We start from the raw sequence: 18,307 nt of genomic DNA, 5'->3' as shown, positions 1-18,307 counted from the left end.
AGAATATGCATGTATTTTTTGTTTTCATATTATAATTTATATTTAATTGTGTTGTGGTTTGCAGTGTTTTGTGTTGTTTCACTTTAAATGTGTAAAAGGAAAAAGCTAAAAATTTAAATAGTTAAAAGTTGAAATGTGAATAGTTGATTTTTGTATTATATGATTTATTTATTACATTTTATGTGGAGTGAATAAATAAAAGTATATTTACGGTGGCCCCTACAGACAAAGCACATACAAACTTCAAATCATGTACGAACTCTGAAGCACGTACAAACTCCAAAACACGTAAAAACACGTACAAACTCCAAGACACGTATAAAAGACAACAGAAGTGCTCCAGGATGCTAGGGGCAGTGTTGAGCTTTTGTTACCTAGTGGCTACACAAGCCAGCAAGTACCAACGACCGGATTTGGTGTGTGGTAGTAACATGTAAATGAACATTTTTTTTTTTAATTATTTGACTATATATGAATGCTTGTGTATAAATACACAAACAATACACATATGCTTTCATGCTTTCAATTGTGTAATTTAAGTGATCTAGGTAGCTCTGTTTTGGAAGTTCAGTTCATGCTAGAAATGTGTTTTGGAGTTTGTACGTGTTTTGTCTCTAGGGGCCACCGCATATATTTCTATATAAACATATATAAATAAAACCACTTTTTTTTTTTACATTAGTAATTCCTTTTGTGCATAATTTTATATTATTGTTAATAATAAATTAACTGAAGCAACAAAACCTGAAGAGCCGGTTCGGAACCGAAAGAGCCGGCTCTTTTTAGTGAGCCGATCCGAAAGAGCCGGTTCTCTAAAAAGAGCCGGAAATCCCATCACTAATGGGTTGTGATACAAAGATTTTGTGTAAAGCGTTTTCTAGGAGATTGGATAAATATGTGCTTAATTTGATAATAGACGATCAACAAGGTTTTGTTAAAACGAGACAAGGCTATCACAATAGAAGACGTGTCCTCAATGTACTGTATGACAAAAACAATAATGACACACCACTGTTATCACTAGATGCATGCAAAGCCTTTGATAGAATAGAATGGATCTATCTCTTACAGGTGCTCCCCAAATATGGACTGGGTGAAACATTTCTCAAATGGATCTGGTTCATGTATACAAGCCAGACAGTGCAAGTTTTAACTAACAATAACATGTCAAAACCCTTTAATTTACAGCAGTCAACCAGGCAGGGCTGCCCTCTGTCTGTTTGTGTTAGCAATAGAGCACAAACACAATGTTCAAATATAAGGGTGTTCATAAGTGCACGTGACACCAGGACACCCTAGGCTGGAGGTCGATGATCGATTTTTGTAATCATATCACCAGACCTGGACATTCGGGTAAAGAGAGGGGCTGAGCTATCAATTGATCACCACCCAGTGGTGAGTTGGATCAGGTGGATGCTGGACAGACCTGCCGGGTCACTGAGTCCAAATGGACCATGTTCATGACCTCCATTGCCGAAGTCACTGCACTGAGATTCAAGATTCAATTCAATTTGTCACGTGCATAGTTATACAAGTACAACACAGTGAAATGTGACCTGATACGCTCCTCGACTATGCAAAAAAGAGAGAGAGAACTTTATATACAGTGAATGAGTATATACAAAGAGGACATTATGTGCAAGTGGGTGAGTTATATACTTTGTATAAATTAAGATAAAATAGAACAATCTTGAAATTTACAGCTAGTGTACATAGCGTAGGTAAGATGTTAAAGTGTCTTGTGCTGTAGTAAAGCCAGAATGATCAGGAGGTAATTTAGTCATTTAAATCAGCTGTGATGGATCAAGGACAAATCTAAAACCTGCAGGACCTCAAGGCTCTTCAGTAGGGATGGGTATCGTTTAGGTTTTATACGATACCAGTACCAAACCGGTACTTTTGAAACGGTGCCGGTGCTCGAACCGGTGCTTAAAGAATGGAGAACACAAAATTGGTCCAAAAACCTCTCATGTTCAGCTGTTTTTTTGTAAAAAGATAACAATGTTAGCCTTTTCTGCAGCTATAGGGGATTTATGGTATCGCTCAAGCTATCAAATACGGCGCATTTCTCGGCTTTTAACAAAATGCTATACGTCGCCAGGTGTTTCATCAGATTCGAGGTGTTACCTCCTTTGCACAGTATCACCTTGTTGCACTTGTTGCAGGCTGCTGGGTTTGCAACTTTTGCTGTGAAGTACAGCCAGAATTTGACCGCTTCACCTTGGGCATTTTTAATCTGTAGCTCTGCTCTAAAAGAATGTACGTACCTGGGCCTGCTTACTATCCTAGGAAAGGTAAAATGATTGGCTAGAATCCAAAGTGTATGACATCTCAGGAAAAAAAAGCACCGAAATAAAGTACCGAAATGTGCGCTGCTTTTCGGTCTGGTTACTACCGTTTATGTCAGAACCGGTGCCGGTACCCATCCCTACTCTTGAGGCCTGGAGTTGGCCACCACTGCTTTAGATGGCTATCTATTTAAATTATTTCTTGATTCAACAGGTCTGCCAGTAATCAGGCCCGCGTTTGTTTAGTGAAACTGAACTCAGCTTTCTAAAAGTGGTTATCACCATTAATGGTTTAAAAAGAGGGACGATTACTTTTTTACACACGACCTGGTAGGTTTGGAAGATTTTACTCCCTTAATTAATCAGTGAAATGCTCATTTAAAAACTGCATTTTGTATTTACTTTTTTTTTAATTTACAATTTTTTGATGATCTGAAACATTTAGGTGTGACAAAACACTAGGAAATCAGGAAGGGGGAACACTCTTTCACACCACTGTAGGTGTCCCAAGCTTTACAGCATCATCATTCAAAAAGCCTTGAGGCTGCCAAAGGAAACAGGCATAGCACTGCAAATATTTCCTGGATGAACAATTCCCAATTTTAATGAATTAATCTCAATTCACTCTATTACTTAAAATGTAACATGTTGATAATTTTCAATTTATGCAAGTTCTAAGAAATTATCTTTTTTTTCATATATTTTTATTGAAATTTTCTTTTATAATTCAATTCAATTCAATTTTATTTATATAGCGCCAAATCACAACAAAAGTCGCCTCAAGGCGCTTCATAGATACAGAGAAAAACCCAACAATGATATGACCCCCTATGAGCAAGCACTTTGGCGACAGTGGGAAGGAAAAACTCCCTTTTAACAGGAAGAAACCTCCGGCAGAACCAGGCTCAGGGAGGGGCGGGGCCATCTGCTGCGACCGGTTGGGGTGAGAGAAGGAAGACAGGATAAAAGACATGCTGTGGAAGAGAGACAGAGGTTAATAACAGATATGATTCAATGCAGAGAGGTCTATTAATACATAATGAGTGAGAAAGGTGACTGGAAAGAAAAAACTCAATGCATCATGGGAATCCCCCGGCAGCCTACGTCTATTGCAGCATAACTAAGGGAGGATTCAGGATCACCTGGTCCAGCCCTAACTATATGCTTTAGCAAAAAGGAAAGTTTTAAGCCTAATCTTGAAAGTAGAGATAGTGTCTGTCTCCTGAATCCAAACTGGAAGCTGGTTCCACAGAAGAGGGGCCTGAAAACTGAAGGCTCTGCCTCCCATTCTACTTTTAAATACTCTAGGAACAACAAGTAGGCCTGCAGAGCGAGAGCGAAGTGCTCTGATAGGGTGATATGGTACTACAAGGTCATTAAGATAAGATGGGGCCTGATTATTTAAGATTTTGTATGTGAGGAGCAGGATTTTGAATTCAATTCTGGATTTAACAGGAAGCCAATGAAGGGAAGCCAAAACAGGAGAAATATGCTCTCTCTTTCTAGTCCCTGTCAGTACTCTTGCTGCAGCATTTTGGATTAGCTGAAGGCTTTTCAGTGAGTTTTTTGGACATCCTGATAATAATGAATTACAGTCGTGCAGCCTGGAAGTAATAAATGCATGAACTAGTTTTTCAGCGTCACTCTGAGACAGGATATTTCTAATTTTAGAGATGTTGCGCAAATGGAAGAAAGCAGTCTTACATATTTGTTTAATATGTGTGTTGAAGGACATGTCCTGGTCAAAAATGACTCCAAGGTTCCTCACAGTGTTACTGGAGGCCAAGGTAATGCCATCCAGAGTAAGAATCTGGTTAGATACCATATTTCTAAGATTTTCAGGGCCGAGTACAATAACCTCAGTTTTATCTGAATTAAGAAGCAGAAAGTTAGCGGCCATCCAGGTCTTTATGTCTTTAAGACATTCCTGCAGTTTAACTAATTGGTGTGTGTTATCTGGCTTCATGGACAGATAGAGCTGGGTGTCATCGGCATAGCAGTGAAAATGTATGCTATGTCTTCTAATGATGCTGCCTAAGGGAAGCATGTATAATGTAAACAGAATTGGTCCTAGCACTGAACCCTGTGGAACTCCATAATTAACCTCAGTGTGTGAAGAGGACTCTCCATTTACATGCACAAATTGGAGTCTATTAGATAGATATGATACAAACCACTGCAGTGTAGTACCTGTAATACCTACAGCATGTTCTAATCGCTCTAATAGGATATTATGGTCAACAGTATCAAATGCTGCACTAAGGTTATACAATACAAACAAATGTTTGAACATCCTCACATTCACACACCCATCCACACTTCAAACCCTTCTTCTTTCCCTTCTTTCTCATGAACAGCCTCCACCTCCACTCCCTATCATATCCTTGTATGGCTTCCACATATTCATAAAGTCCAATTGTTTGCCCTTGGCAATATATGTTAGCCTTTCCAGGCCTAGAGAGTCTGCAATTTCCTTCTTCCAGAGTCCCATGGAGGGAGCATCCATACTCCTCCAACATAGTGCAATGGCTCTTCTGGCTTTAAGTAGTCCATAGTCCAGTAATTTAGTCTGTTTTGCCAGTTGTTTAAATTCCCTTGGATATTCCAAGTACACAGAGTTTACCTTTTAAAGGGATTTTTACCTTAAACATTTCAGACAGACATTTGATTGCATCTTTCCAAAATTCCTGGATTTTAGGACATTCACATGGAGAAGAGTTCCCTTTTCAACTTAACATTTAGTAGAGATGTCTGAAATGTGATTGGACATATGATGGAGCTTGATGGGTGTTTTATAGGTTCTCATGACCCATTTATATCGGAGAAGTGTAAAGCGCATGTTTATTGTTTGTTTTTGTGCTTTTAAGCAAGACTGGTTCCAATCACTTTCATCTATGTCCTCTTGGATTATCCCTTCTCCATGCATCTAACATGGCTGAGTCTTTGGCTGAGGAAAGCATCAATAAGTTATAATACATAGAAAGAAAGCCTTCCCTTTTGTATTCTCAATGCATACCTCCTGTATTTTTTGTAATGGTGGAAGGTCAGGAATCTGTTGCATTTTTGATGACATATAATTTTTCAATTGTACCCACATAGCAAAGTTGGTATGGCCCGGATCTGACCCACACAATCTGCTTACACAGGGCCCACATGACGGCCCTTTGGTGGCCCAAATCAGGTTTGCCAGATGTGGCCCGCACAACGCCAGTTGTAGACACACTGCTGGCCCTGTGCTGGCCCAGAACAGTTTCAGCTCTGGCCCCAGATGTCAGCCTAATGTGTACCTCAATCAAGCCATGTAATAACAACATGTGTCGGAACATAATAGTGCAAAAGTAACATGACAAAACTCTGTTCGCACAGTAAATGGACTGATTGTTATATAGTGCTTTTCGAGTCTCCCAGATTACTCAAAGTGCTCTATACAACATGCCACATTCACCCAATCACACACTTTCTCTAAACTGAGTGCTTCCTCACATCTGGTTGACATACACCCTGCCGTGACACCAGTCAGTCAGAAGTGCCAGCTTGATGTCGGATCCGGGCCACACCTGTTTTCTATGTGCCTGGGCCACATAAGCCAAACCACAATCAAGCCAGATATGGCATGTCATTACATAGACAGGCCTGGCCCATATCTGGATGACATACGTCTTATCATGCCGGAAGTCAGCCAGCAGTGCCGGCTTGATACCAGATCCGAGCCAGATCTGTCTGCTATGTGTGTAAGTATTTAAGGAAGTGCTTTGGGGGTATTAAATATTTTTTGACCTGACCAAAAGTGAGCAACATGCTGTCTGCATATAGATCTTTAACTTTTTGAATCCCTTCAATTTTCCACATTTTAAATCCTCCATCATTTTTACCAGGAGTAAACTTTTCATTACCCCAAATAGGAGTGAATTGCGAAAGCGTTGGAGGATCGCCGAAATTTTTATGTGTTGCATGCCAAATTATAATTGTGTTTTTCAAAAATGGGTTTGTTGTATTCTTTTTTAATATCTCGGTGTCTGAAGAATATAGAAAAGTGTTTAAGGGAAGATCTAGAACAAATTCTTGCTCAATGTTGACCCAGGATGTTGTTGGGCAAAAATAATGGAAATTTCTCCACAGCTGTAAAAGACCCAGTGCCAGTTATTGCACATGATTGCAGCTGTTGCTGCTAAGGGTGGTCCAAAAAGTTATTAGATTTAGGGACAATCACTTTTTCACACAGGGCCATATAATTTTGGATTTTTTTTCCCCTTAATAATAAATACCTTCATTTAGAAACGGCATTTTGTCTTTACTTGCGTTATCTTTATGTAATATTTACATTTTTATAATTATCAGAAACATTTAAGTGTGACAAACATACAGAAAAACAGAAAGGTGGCAAACATTTTTTCACACTATGGTATTTTTGGATGGGGAATGTCGCTGCATAGCCACTTTCAGATTTAGAGAAATTAAATCAGGTTGTTTGTTTTGTCAGGTTGTTTTGCAGGATGTTTAACAATATGAAAAACATAAATCATAATGACAACAGAAAACAATCAAAATTACACAAGTTGACACACACAAGTTGACACACACAGGTTTAAATGACTACTAAAGGTAGCTATCCTCCCCTGTGATCTGTTTGCTTGTGTTACGTCTGGTTCAGTTTGGGTAAGAAGGAAAAACAGCCGAGTCCGTGTAGGTGACAAACATAGTGATTTTATTACATGCTTCTAAGACAGAAGCATGGGAAGACAAGCGTACAGCCACAGATCTCCAAAGAGTGGACCGTTCCCCATCCTTATATAACCCATCACACAGTTAGACCTTACTGGAAATGATAACAGTCTCCCCATAGTCCAAAGTTCTCTTTATACAAACATCAGATGATACTTTAGAGAAAAACAAGTGTGTGACATGGCATGTTGTGCAGTTCTGTGAGCCTGTGTGTCCAACTAGAGAATGTCCTGACATGACCTCCCTGTGTAAATAAGGGTAAACGTGCGTGTTTACATAACTCTCTATGTGCATGTTCTGATGTAGGCCTGCAAATGAATTAGAACAAGGTCCTGCTGGACCCTCCAGTTATGGACGGTGAATACAATGCTGTGGATACCATTTGAGACTTGATTACAATGATGATAACCTGCATACATTAATGATTGATACTTCTAATTATAACTGTGATCATAAGAATACAAAATAAAATATCTCCTGGTCACACTTGTAATAAGTGTATGTCTATAAAACGTTAGTGAGTTTCTGGGCTTGGGGGCATGGTGAAAGCAAAAAAATTATTAAAGGATCTCCAGGAGAAGATAGATGAACTTTACAAAACAGGAAAAGGATATAAAAAGTTATCCAGGAATTTGAGACTGCCAATCAGCAGTATCTAAACTCTGATTGAGAAGTGCATGTATCTAGCGTAGTGGGCATAATAACAGCAGAAAGCGCACACATACTTGCTCATATAAGTTACTATTGAAACACATAATCAGGCAACAACAAGAACCACTCTCATTTACATATTGCACCCTTGTGGAACCTCTCGCTACACTTTTTTTTCCCTGAGTGATGTATGTCTTTTATTCTCATTCATTTAAGCATCACACACAGTGAGCAACATTAGCTACACATTAGCTATGGGCACACTAAGGTTTGTCACATGGAATCTGTTGGAGCCAGAGGTTAAGGATAAGAGGTTAAATATATTTTAAAAAACAAACAAAACAAAAAAAAAAACTACAGGCAGACCTGTCACAGCTACAGATGAATTTAAAACACTTGTGTTTCCTAATGTGTTCTCAGCCTGCTATATCTTTAGGGGAATAGTAATTTTAATACATAAAAGTGTTAATTTATCGAATTTCCCAGAGGAACCCACCCGAGGGATTAATAAAGTTCTATCTTATCTTATCTTATTTCACAGTACTCAACAGAGTTATAGATCCAGAGAGAAAATTTCTAATCATGAAATTATCTATACAAAGATATGTATTGTAAGTGTATAGGGCCCAAATGTTGACGATATCTTGGTCTTCCACGCTTTTTTTTTTACTGTAGACTCTGAATATCTAGGTTGCTCTCTTGTTCTTGAGGGAGACCTCAACTTTAGACTAAATTAAGAAATGGACAATCTTAATGCAATAATCCAGGTACAATGGCTCGCAAAAGTATTCGGCTCCTTGAACTCTTCCACATTTTGTCACATTACAGCCACAAACATGAATCAATTTTATTGGAATTCCACGTGAAAGACCAGTGGTGTACACGTGAGAAGTGGAATGAAAATCAGACATGATTCCAAACATTTTTTACAACTAAATAACTGCAAAGTGGGGTGTGTGTACTTATTCAGCCTCCTTTGTTCTGAGTGCAGTCAGTTGCCCATAGACATTGCCTGATGAGTGCTAATGACTAAATAGAGTGCACCTGTGTGTGATCTAATGTCAGTACAAATACAGCTGCTCTGTGACGGCCTCAGAGGTTGTTTAAGAGAATATTGGGAGCAACAACACCATGACGTCCAAAGAACACACCAGACAGGTCAGGGATAAAGTTATTGAGGAATTTAAAGCAGGCTTAGGCTACAAAAAGATTTCCCAAGCACTGTTCAAGCGATCATTCAGAAATGGAAGGAGTATGGCAGAACTGTAAACCTACCAAGACAAGGCCGTCCACCTAAACTCACAGGCCGAACAAGGAGAGCGCTGATCAGAAATGCAGCCAAGAGGCCCATGGTGACTCTGGACGAGCTGCAGAGTTTTACAGCTCAGGTGGGGGAATCTGTCCATAGGACAACTATTAGTCGTGCACTGCACAACGTTGGCCTTTATGGAAGAGTGGCAAGAAGAAAGCCATTGTTAACAGAAAACCATAAGAAGTCCCGTTTGCAGTTTGCCATAAGCCATGTGGGGGACACAGCAAACATGTGGAAGAAGCTGCTCTGGTCAGATGAGACCAACATGGAACTTTTTGGCCCAAATGCAAAACGCTATGTGTGGCGGAAAACTAACACTGCACATCACTCTGAACACACCATCCCCACTGTCAAATATGGTGGTGGCAGCATCATGCTCTGGGGGTGCTTCTCTTCAGCAGGGACAGGGAAGCTGGTCAGAGTTGATGGGAAGATGGATGGAGCCAAATACAGGGCAATCGTGGAAGAAAACCTCTTGGAGTCTGCAAAAGACTTGAGACTGGGGCGGAGGTTCACCTTCCAGCAGGACAACGACCCTGAACATAAAGCCAGGGCAACAATGGAGTGGTTTAAAACAAAACACACCCATGTGTTAGAATGGCCCAGTCAAAGTCCAGATCTAAATCCAATCGAGAATCTGTGGCAAGATCTGCTGTTCACAAACGCTGTCCATCTAATCTGACTGAGCTGGAGCTGTTTTGCAAAGAAGAATGGGCAAAGATTTCAGTCTCTAGATGTGCAAAGCTGGTAGAGTCATACCCTAAAAGACTGGCAGCTGTAATTGCAGCAAAAGGTGGTTCTACAAAGTATTGACTCAGGGGGCTGAATAATTACGCACACCCCACTTTTCAGTTATTTATTTGTAAAAAATGTTTGGAATCATGTATGATTTTCATTCCACTTCTCACGTGTACACCACGTTGTGTTGGTCTTTCACGTGGAATTCCAATAAAATTGATTCATGTTTGTGGCTGTAATGTGACAAAATGTGGAAAAGTTCAAGGGGGCTGAATAGTTTTGCAAGCCACTGTAAGTAAATCCCAAAAGGTTGATTCTGTTCATCTGGACGTAGCGTTTTCAGTGGGAGAAACGTTTCGTCACTCATCCAAGGGACTTCTTCAGCCTCGAAGAAACCATAGAAAATGTTGAAATGGGGTGAGACTAAACAGTTCCTGTTCAAGCAAACGCACAGGACCTCCATTACCAAAAAAGTCAGTTGTTAGCAAAAAACAAGAGCGTGTTTTCAGCAAGAGAAAGTGATTATCGCTATATGACAGCACTGAAAAACAATCCCATTATCAGGCCAGTGTTGTTCAAGACCCCCGTGATGAGGAAGAGCTCAGGCATTGTGTATTGCCTTTTTACCCCCTTTAATTGGCCAAGACAGTGTTGGGCACCAAGTGCCCAACATTCCAGATTACCAGTCCAGTTTCAGTGCCATCCACATTATTTGTTACTTTCTAATTATATCACATTGCATTACCTTATTTACTTACCCCATGTAGAAAGTAGTTAGCTTTTTTGTTAATTGTTTTTCATAATCAGAATCAGAATACTTTATTATTCCCTATGGAAATTATGTAGGTGAAGTTGCAGAAACTAACCTAATGAGCCACCGACTAACCGATTGCATTACTTTGTGTCATGCCTTTGTCAGTTAACCTTCCAGTGTCGGTAGACACATAGGTGTGTCCAGATCATATGGCCAATTTAAGAAGACATGGCTGCAAGACTCAGCCTAGCTGAATCCCTTTAGGATTTAAAAGTATCAAATATCCTGGGTCAAGATATTAACTCCAAGTTGATGCATCTCTGATGCAGTAGTAGTAGTAGTGGAATAATGATTGATCCTAATTAAAAAATTTTTAAAAGTGAGAAAATAAATTGTATTAGATGGAGGAGTTGTACAAGGAGATGGCCACGCGCAGGAATGATTTACTGAACGACACAGGAAATCATTCCTGCCTGTGGCCATCTCCCTGTACAACTCCTCCATCTAACACACTCTAAGCACTGCAATAGTTACACCCTTTTTGCACACGCTCTACAGTAAAATAGCAATTGACAAAGTTCACAGGTTAGAGTGTAATGCCAATCATATATATTCCACCCCTGTAATATTCTTACCTCTGTAATATTCTTGATATGTATAATTGAGTGATTTGTATATATTAGCACTATTTCTTAAATCTGTAAACTCGGTAACATATTGTATTATTTAAATAGTTTGGTCTGTTACTGTTACTGTCTTGAAGCAACTGTAGCCCACATAATTTACTTAAGGATTAATAAAGTATTCTGATACTGATTCTGAAATGAGTAAAATACTTTACTAACTCATATTTTATTACTTAATTCGTTAGTAAAATACAAAATCCTTTATTTTTATACATTTGACTTTTCTGGTCCTTCATTCATGTCACATTTTTGTTTTTTCATGAGAATTTCCTGCAAACCTTTTTTAATTTTGTTGTTCGTAGGAGCAGTGTGTAGAATTTTGAGGTCAAAAATGTTTGCAATCCAGATGGATTACGGTTTTAATATTGCAAAATGTGGAACAAGTGAATACTTTGTGTATGTACTGTAAGTGGTGGAGTTGAAGAACTATGTATTACACATCCTTTACTTTAATTTAACCTTTGCAAAATAAAACTGTCAGGCTACTAGTGTCTTTCTCCCTCTGTGACTTTACCTACCCTCTATATTGGTACACGTAGTGTTTGACACCTGGTGTTCAATGTTAATTTTTATCAGGCGGAAGTGAAAATGGTAAACGGCCTGCATTTGTATAGCGCTTTTCTAGTCCATAGGACCCCAAAGCGCTTTACACTACATTCAGTCATTCACCCATTCACACACACATTCACACACTGGCGATAGCAAGCTACATTGTAGCCACAGCTGCCCTGGGACGCACCAGGGTCGTGAAATGTGTTGCAGGTAAGACAGGGGAGAGAAAGATTTAAATCTGATGCACTTTAACTAGTTAGGACACTGTGTTTTTAATTTCAGAAAAGACATCTACATAGCACCACTAGATCATCACTGTCAAGATTTGATTTCACAGAAAGCTGCTATTGAGCACATTTTTTAAGTAAATTAAAAAAAAGAGAATCAAGCCATATGAACAAGACTGTTCAAAGCCATATGCACTGTAAGAATAGAATAGAAGTTAAAAAACAAAAAACCCCATGATGTCATACATTCTGAACTGAGGGATTAGAGCATGACCTCCCAAACACACATTCAGAGCAGCTCAAACATAGCAGCAGTGGTGTGTTGTGTGTGGTTATAAAAAGGGTGACATTGTGCGGACTGTAACTGGACTCCTGCAGGCTGCAGGATGAGATGCTCACCACAAACACAACTATTCTTAGATATTTTGTTGGTGTTGTACAGACAGCCATCTGTTTTTCCATCAAGACGACAATATGTGGAGGGTCAAACGTGAGTGTCCCATCATTTTCACTGCATGGTTCTTTTTTTCCCATTCACTGTAATAAAGATTTTTGCCATACACTGCATGACTAACATCTTTTATGTTACTTAAACTGAGAAGATGATCTAACTGATAATGTAACCAGTGGTATTAACAGGTTAAAGTCAGAATAACATCAAAAGCTAATATGTTTGCTATCAAGTATAGTTACAAGCCTGATACAAACATTAATCAGTATGTAGAGTGCATTGATTTAGTAGTAAAGAACGCTAGCATTTTAAGTAGAAAATCATCAAGTTTTCACCACTGGATTATTGGTTAACTGAAGTCCTTTCTGATCTTGTCTCTGGACCAATATTTTCATACTTATATGAAGATTTTTAAGACTGACTGTGTTTCTGTCTTCAGTACTGTTAATCTGTTTGATTAAAATTTTGATCTCTTACCTTTTTGACTTCTGCTCAGCTCCAGTTACATTTCCTAAGGAGGTGAAATACCGGCCAATTATAGAGGTAATTATATCAATGTAAGAATAAGAATAAGCAGTGTGATACAGTGTAATTCAATAAAAAGAAATTGTGTCATCTACAGCTGAAGTCAAACATAGCAACAGAGTATATCAGAAGGTAATTATGGATTAGATATTCTTGATCACTGATCATTTTGCAGACGTGAACTAACAACAGACACTCAGCAGCCTCACTGTTTTTACAAAGTGGGACAGTTCTTAGCAGTTTTCCTGACTGATTTTAAATGCTGTCAAAATCTACTCTCATAACATGAATACAGTGTAAGATCATAGCAAAAGGTTTATTTGTTTATTTTTTCGTAACTTTTGGTAGCTAAAGAAAAAAGGATGAAAATTTTCATAAAAAAAAAAGTAACAGAAAGATGACAACATTACATTTGTCATTCAGCATTGTGGCTGTGTTATTCTGTCAACCCTATAATGCACTTAAACACATATTTGATACATGAGTTTCTGAGACCTCTATCTCATCGACATGATCAATACATGCCATAATTTCAAAATGTTATGGGTAAAATTCTTTTTTTTCTAAAATTGACATTGTTAACAAAAAGTTGCCAAAAACGCCCAACGTATCAAATGTAATACAAAAAATATACAAAAAATATATTATAAAAATATAGCATATACAACATGATGTAGCCAGAAAATGTTTGTGGATTTTGTTATAAGGGTTAATAAACATCTCATTTTTTAATTCATATATTAGGAGACCTGGATGTAAAATGTGATGTATTGTTCTGTGAACAGCAGTGACCTCTGGGTTATTAATATAATAGTTGGTCACTTTACTCTCTCTTCTGTGTTTGTCCTTTCTCTTAAGAATTTGATTCCCCCTGACCCCATGGCCCGATTTCACCTGAAGAGAGGTTTCCCTCAGGAGGAGTTTCCTGACTTGTGCAGGAACTTTACCTGGATGGGTCGAATCCTCACACTGGATCTGTACCGCCGACAGTTTAACCGCTGCACCCAGAGTGGAGTAATCTTTGATGACGTCATTCGTCCCGGCCTGGAGGAACCAGGTGATGTATTTTTTTTGTTGTTGTTTTTTTTAGTTATTTTGTATGTGTGAGATTTTTCTTTGCATTATAATGTTGATTTAAGTTCAAGTTTTATACAGTTTACTGTTGCATTTGGTTCTTTTTATGTGTTTGAGTTTATTTGCTTGAATGGTTCATGGTTTTTTGTTGGTCAGGTTCCTTTTGAGTCTTTGTCTCATCCCTGTGTCTCCTTTGTGTCTGTGGTGTCTTTTGTGTTTATCTGGCTCCTCACTCTTGTCTCTGTTTATTCTCCCTGTGTGTCTCACTCTCTCTCTTTGTGTCTTAGTCATGTCTTTTTGTTTTGGCCTTGTCTCCCATTGTCTTTCCTCCATGTCCCATGCACTGAAAAAAATATGTTGTTGGATTTACTTAATTCAATGGTGGACATTTGTTGCACACAGATGTTTTGCTTTGGCAGCAACTTAAACAATTGAGTTAAATTAACACAATTTATTCATGTTCAATAAACCTGTGCAATTTGTGTTGATAAAATGTGACTTAAACATGTTTTGATGAAGTAATTTGAGCTCTTGGAATATTTTAATCCTTCACAATTTTCTCACGTTATCCCAACACGATTCAATAACTTTTACCCAATACTACTTGGTCACTTAAATACTACATGTTATCTTCAAATTACATTTTGCTATTATATTCTAGTATCAAATACACAATTTTCAAATGGAGGCCTTATAACAGATTGTATTGTTCTCTTCCAAGATGGTTGCTGGCATCCACCAGTAACCTTTCAAAACAAAATGTCTAATTTCACTGCATTGACAGTAGGTAAAGAATTAAACTGACATTACTCCTCTACTGAATCTATATAAATCAACAGTTAAATAATGTCAGTTCTTCCGTGTTCTCTGGAATCAATCACAGCAAAGAAATTGGACTGTTTCTTTTGAAAAATGTTGGGAAAGAACAATACAAAACATTCTATTTAAGGCCTCTAACGTCAAGATTCAGTTAAACAACAATTATGACTAAACAATTTGAGGTAATGTTAGTTTCCATTAACATTAAATTAGGTTACTGAATTGGCAAACACCTTCCTATTAACACTACCCATTTTACCCCAATAACTAAAGAAATTAGCACTTGCAGGTCAAAACCTTTATTCAAGAGACGCAAAAATAACATTGATACAGTGACTGTCAAAAATTACAGCACTGATCATACTGTGACATCTTGGTTCAAAACAGCAAGCTTAGAAATATTCAACGTTCCTTACTTCAACTGAATGAAACTGAAAATACCATTTCACACGGCCCATATGGGATATTTAGACTGCATAACTGTTCATGCTACATCTCTTCACTAGTAAAAGAAAGAAAAAATACAAAGAGAAATTTAAAAATGCTGCCAAACAGACAAACAGAACTTGTACAGAGCAAAAGGAAAAACAAACAACAACAAAAAACGGCTCGTCCTCATGGCAGTTGCAGAGTATATAAAAATGAACCCTGCGATCCGTTCCTGGAATTGAGCTTCAAAAATGCAGCAGAACAAGTGTGAGATTTAAATGTCCTCTCACCTAGAGCTGGTCACCTCACATGCATAACAGTGAGCTTCGTTGCAGGAGCAGTTTTGTCTTAGTTGTGAGCTTTTCTTGAGAGCTGAGTTGCATCCAACTCCATTACCACCCATTGAATCACCTCAAAAGTGTAGCAGAGTTGTGATGGGTAACTCATGTTGAAGGAATAAAAAAGGTCCAAACAGCATGGCTACTGCAAAGGTCACGTTATCCAGATCTTGAAGAACAACATCAGAAAAGTCATTGCCTGCCGCATCCTCTGGAGACAGATGTTCATTGTGGTTTTCTCAATCTGTGCAGTGGCCTCAGTCAAGTCCTGGTTAAACACAAAACATTTCTTTAAGATTCCTTTTTAAACTCATCTCTTTTGAATCTACCAGTTCTAATGTTAGAGTAATTTAAACCAATGCAAGCAACATAGTAAATAGCTATAGCCAAAGAGTGGCCTGCCATGCTGCCATTCATGGTCTAACAGAGTTTCTAAGAGAGGGTGAAAAACATAATAATTTCAAATGCTTTACATTAGTTTTTGTTAGAAAGACACCGGCCCATCAGAAATCCAGGTTATGTCACTCAGAAGATGTTAGAATTTAGACTTTCAGCCCCACAATTTGGTTAGCTGTTGGTCAGTTGGTCATTTTTTCAAACAAAAGCTAATATAAATATTGGTGGGATTTTCCTTTGTTCATTAGAATGACAAATTTAAAGTTTCTTCACACTGATGTGACCCCTAATACAGGGGTGGGGATGGGGCCTCAAGGGCCGGCGGCCGAGTTCACTACCAGGCCTCATGTGAACTTCAAATTATTAAAGAGGACTACTGGTCCTAACCAGTCCAATGAGGATCAAGTGGATAACTAAATGCATTTTTAAATGTTGCAAAGCCACAATCTACTCATAAAACACTCACCATGAACTCCTGCACCAAGATGTTGCAATTGTCTTTCACACAGATGCGGAGCACTTTGATGAGGGACTCCGAGCATTAATGTCATCCTTGACTATTATAACAAAGAAAACAGAGATTTGTGAACTTTTCAGTAGCACAGAAGAAAATGATCCCAGACAAAAACTCTTGACTTTTTAAACCAGTCAACATGCAACACCAGCATCTACAAAGCAATATCAAAAGTTCCTGTTTGACATCAACTTTATGGATATATAGTTTCCAGAACATTTATTTTTAAAAAAAGATAATTTTTTCTCAGTGGGCCAGTAAATGCATGACGAAAATTATGGCATCCTTTTAGTGGAATCATTACTCACAGGTAATAGTTGACTGTTTCAATGGATGTAGCATAAAAATCTTTTACTGACCTAATGCAATACATATACACTTTGTAGTTAAAGAATTTTAAAGTTCTTACTGTCATTATGGCAGCTACATCCTTTAGCTTTGTGCCCTGTTCCCCCGATCACTTTGCAAACACTTTCAGCAGACTGTCAGAGAAAAACTCAGCTCCGTCAGAAACCTTGACTGTAAAGGCATGGTTGGGATGCACTGGAATGCTGCATTTTATCTGAAATGACATAAAATTATTTTGAAATAACAGCAGGCACTGTGCTTGGTTAATCAGTAATGTTTTGTTGAATAAAAACTGTGTTTCCAGATCTTATGGGATTAAAAAAAATCCAAAGATGTTTGTTTCTGATTTGCAACCCAAGAACCCACAAGTTACAACCTCATTTCAGTTCAAGTGTGCATTAATGCGAGTCCAGTAATCACCTTTCTGGCAATACATACAGGTATAAGTTAAACCTATGGCAGATTTTGGATCTCTCAGTTGTATTAATAGGGTGAGTATGCATGCACCTAATAATTATAAAAAACCTATTATAATTAAGTTACAGAAACGAAAATAGAATATACTTTCTTACCATAACACCTTGAACCCACAATCCATCAGCTGACTCCTGGTGAAATGCAGAATAGAGGTCATCTCTCAATGTGCAGCAAAAAAAACAAAAACAAAAGGACAGCAGGTGAGGGCAGGAGGGGTAGGGATGTAAGCTAGCATAATGCCGCTGATGATATTAGCTAAAGCTGTTCAATGTCCAAAATCTCACTAACACCACGGTGCAGTAAATACACAATGTAACTGAAGAGTCAGTTGACAAATCTATTCACACAGAAAACCAAATTATGTTATGAGTGCCTCGTAATTAGGTTTAATGTGATATTACGGCTCTTGTGCCAAAGACAAATTCAAATGAAAAAGCGCCAATTCTTTGACAACAGATAAAACAGAAAATAAGCTAACGGCTCTTTTTTAGCATGTTACATGGCGACACTCTAGACGTTTAACTACATTTGGCTGAATTATGGTAAAAATGAATTCAAAAAATCAAGACATACCAAAAACGTAGAGTTGGCTGCTCGACTTGACTGAGATGGATGCCTTTTTTAAACCACGATCCAAAGCCCGCGAGATGAAATCACGCGTGGTTTCACGAGATTTAACGTTGCTATCTTATTGACTTACGTCACCTGAACATGATATGAACAATTTAATACACCCTTTCTGCATATCATGTAGTTTTTACACTATATAGTTACATTTAACTTTAAAACATGAGGCAATTGTGTTAAATGCATGCAAGATGCTTACATAAATCCAAGAGATGGCCAGTCCCTTTTTTTCAGTGTGTTCCATGTTTCAGGTTTTTCATGTTTCTTATTTTTCTTGCTTCAAGCAAGTCATAGTTCTTAGTGTCTAGTTTTGCCGAGTTTAGTTAGTATGTCTTAGTCTCCTCTAGCCTTTTGTTTTTGTATTTCCGTGCACAAGAAA

At 38.2% G+C, this 18,307-nt stretch overlaps 1 protein-coding gene and 1 long non-coding RNA gene across 5 annotated transcripts in view; one reads left to right on the top strand and one right to left on the bottom strand.

Moving 5' to 3' along the window:
* LOC146706915 (creatine kinase B-type) overlaps positions 1-18,307 on the top strand; it is a 44,901-nt gene that overhangs the window by 1,582 nt on the left and 25,012 nt on the right. Inside the window, exons 1-3 of one of the 2 annotated variants that reach the window (XM_085458215.1) lie at positions 10,934-12,420; positions 12,878-12,924; positions 13,765-13,963. In XM_085458215.1, the coding sequence (XP_085314341.1) occupies positions 12,405-12,420; positions 12,878-12,924; positions 13,765-13,963 (262 nt within the window). In that variant the 5' untranslated portion in view covers positions 10,934-12,404. Of the gene's footprint in view, positions 1-10,933; positions 12,421-12,877; positions 12,925-13,764; positions 13,964-18,307 lie in introns of those variants that run through there. The other variant, XM_085458216.1, reaches the window with a different exon arrangement.
* Positions 15,083-18,160, bottom strand: LOC146706917 (uncharacterized). 3 transcript variants are annotated; one of them, XR_014920721.1, is made up of 5 exons: positions 17,875-18,160; positions 17,397-17,460; positions 16,886-17,038; positions 16,429-16,519; positions 15,083-15,834 (listed from the first exon to the last, which is right to left on the bottom strand). It is a non-coding gene; the product is annotated as an uncharacterized LOC146706917 (long non-coding RNA). The 3 variants fall into 3 exon arrangements; XR_014920722.1 differs by having other exon boundaries at positions 17,397-17,432; XR_014920720.1 differs by having other exon boundaries at positions 17,397-18,160.

Source organism: Copadichromis virginalis, linkage group LG6, assembly GCF_057382275.1.
Source record: "Copadichromis virginalis isolate Kocher_CV1m ecotype Utaka linkage group LG6, C_Virginalis_male_GT1.1, whole genome shotgun sequence".
NCBI lineage: Eukaryota > Metazoa > Chordata > Actinopteri > Cichliformes > Cichlidae > Copadichromis > Copadichromis virginalis.
The sequence above is the reverse complement of the archived record's forward strand: the minus strand, read 5'-3'. Positions and strand labels throughout refer to the sequence as shown.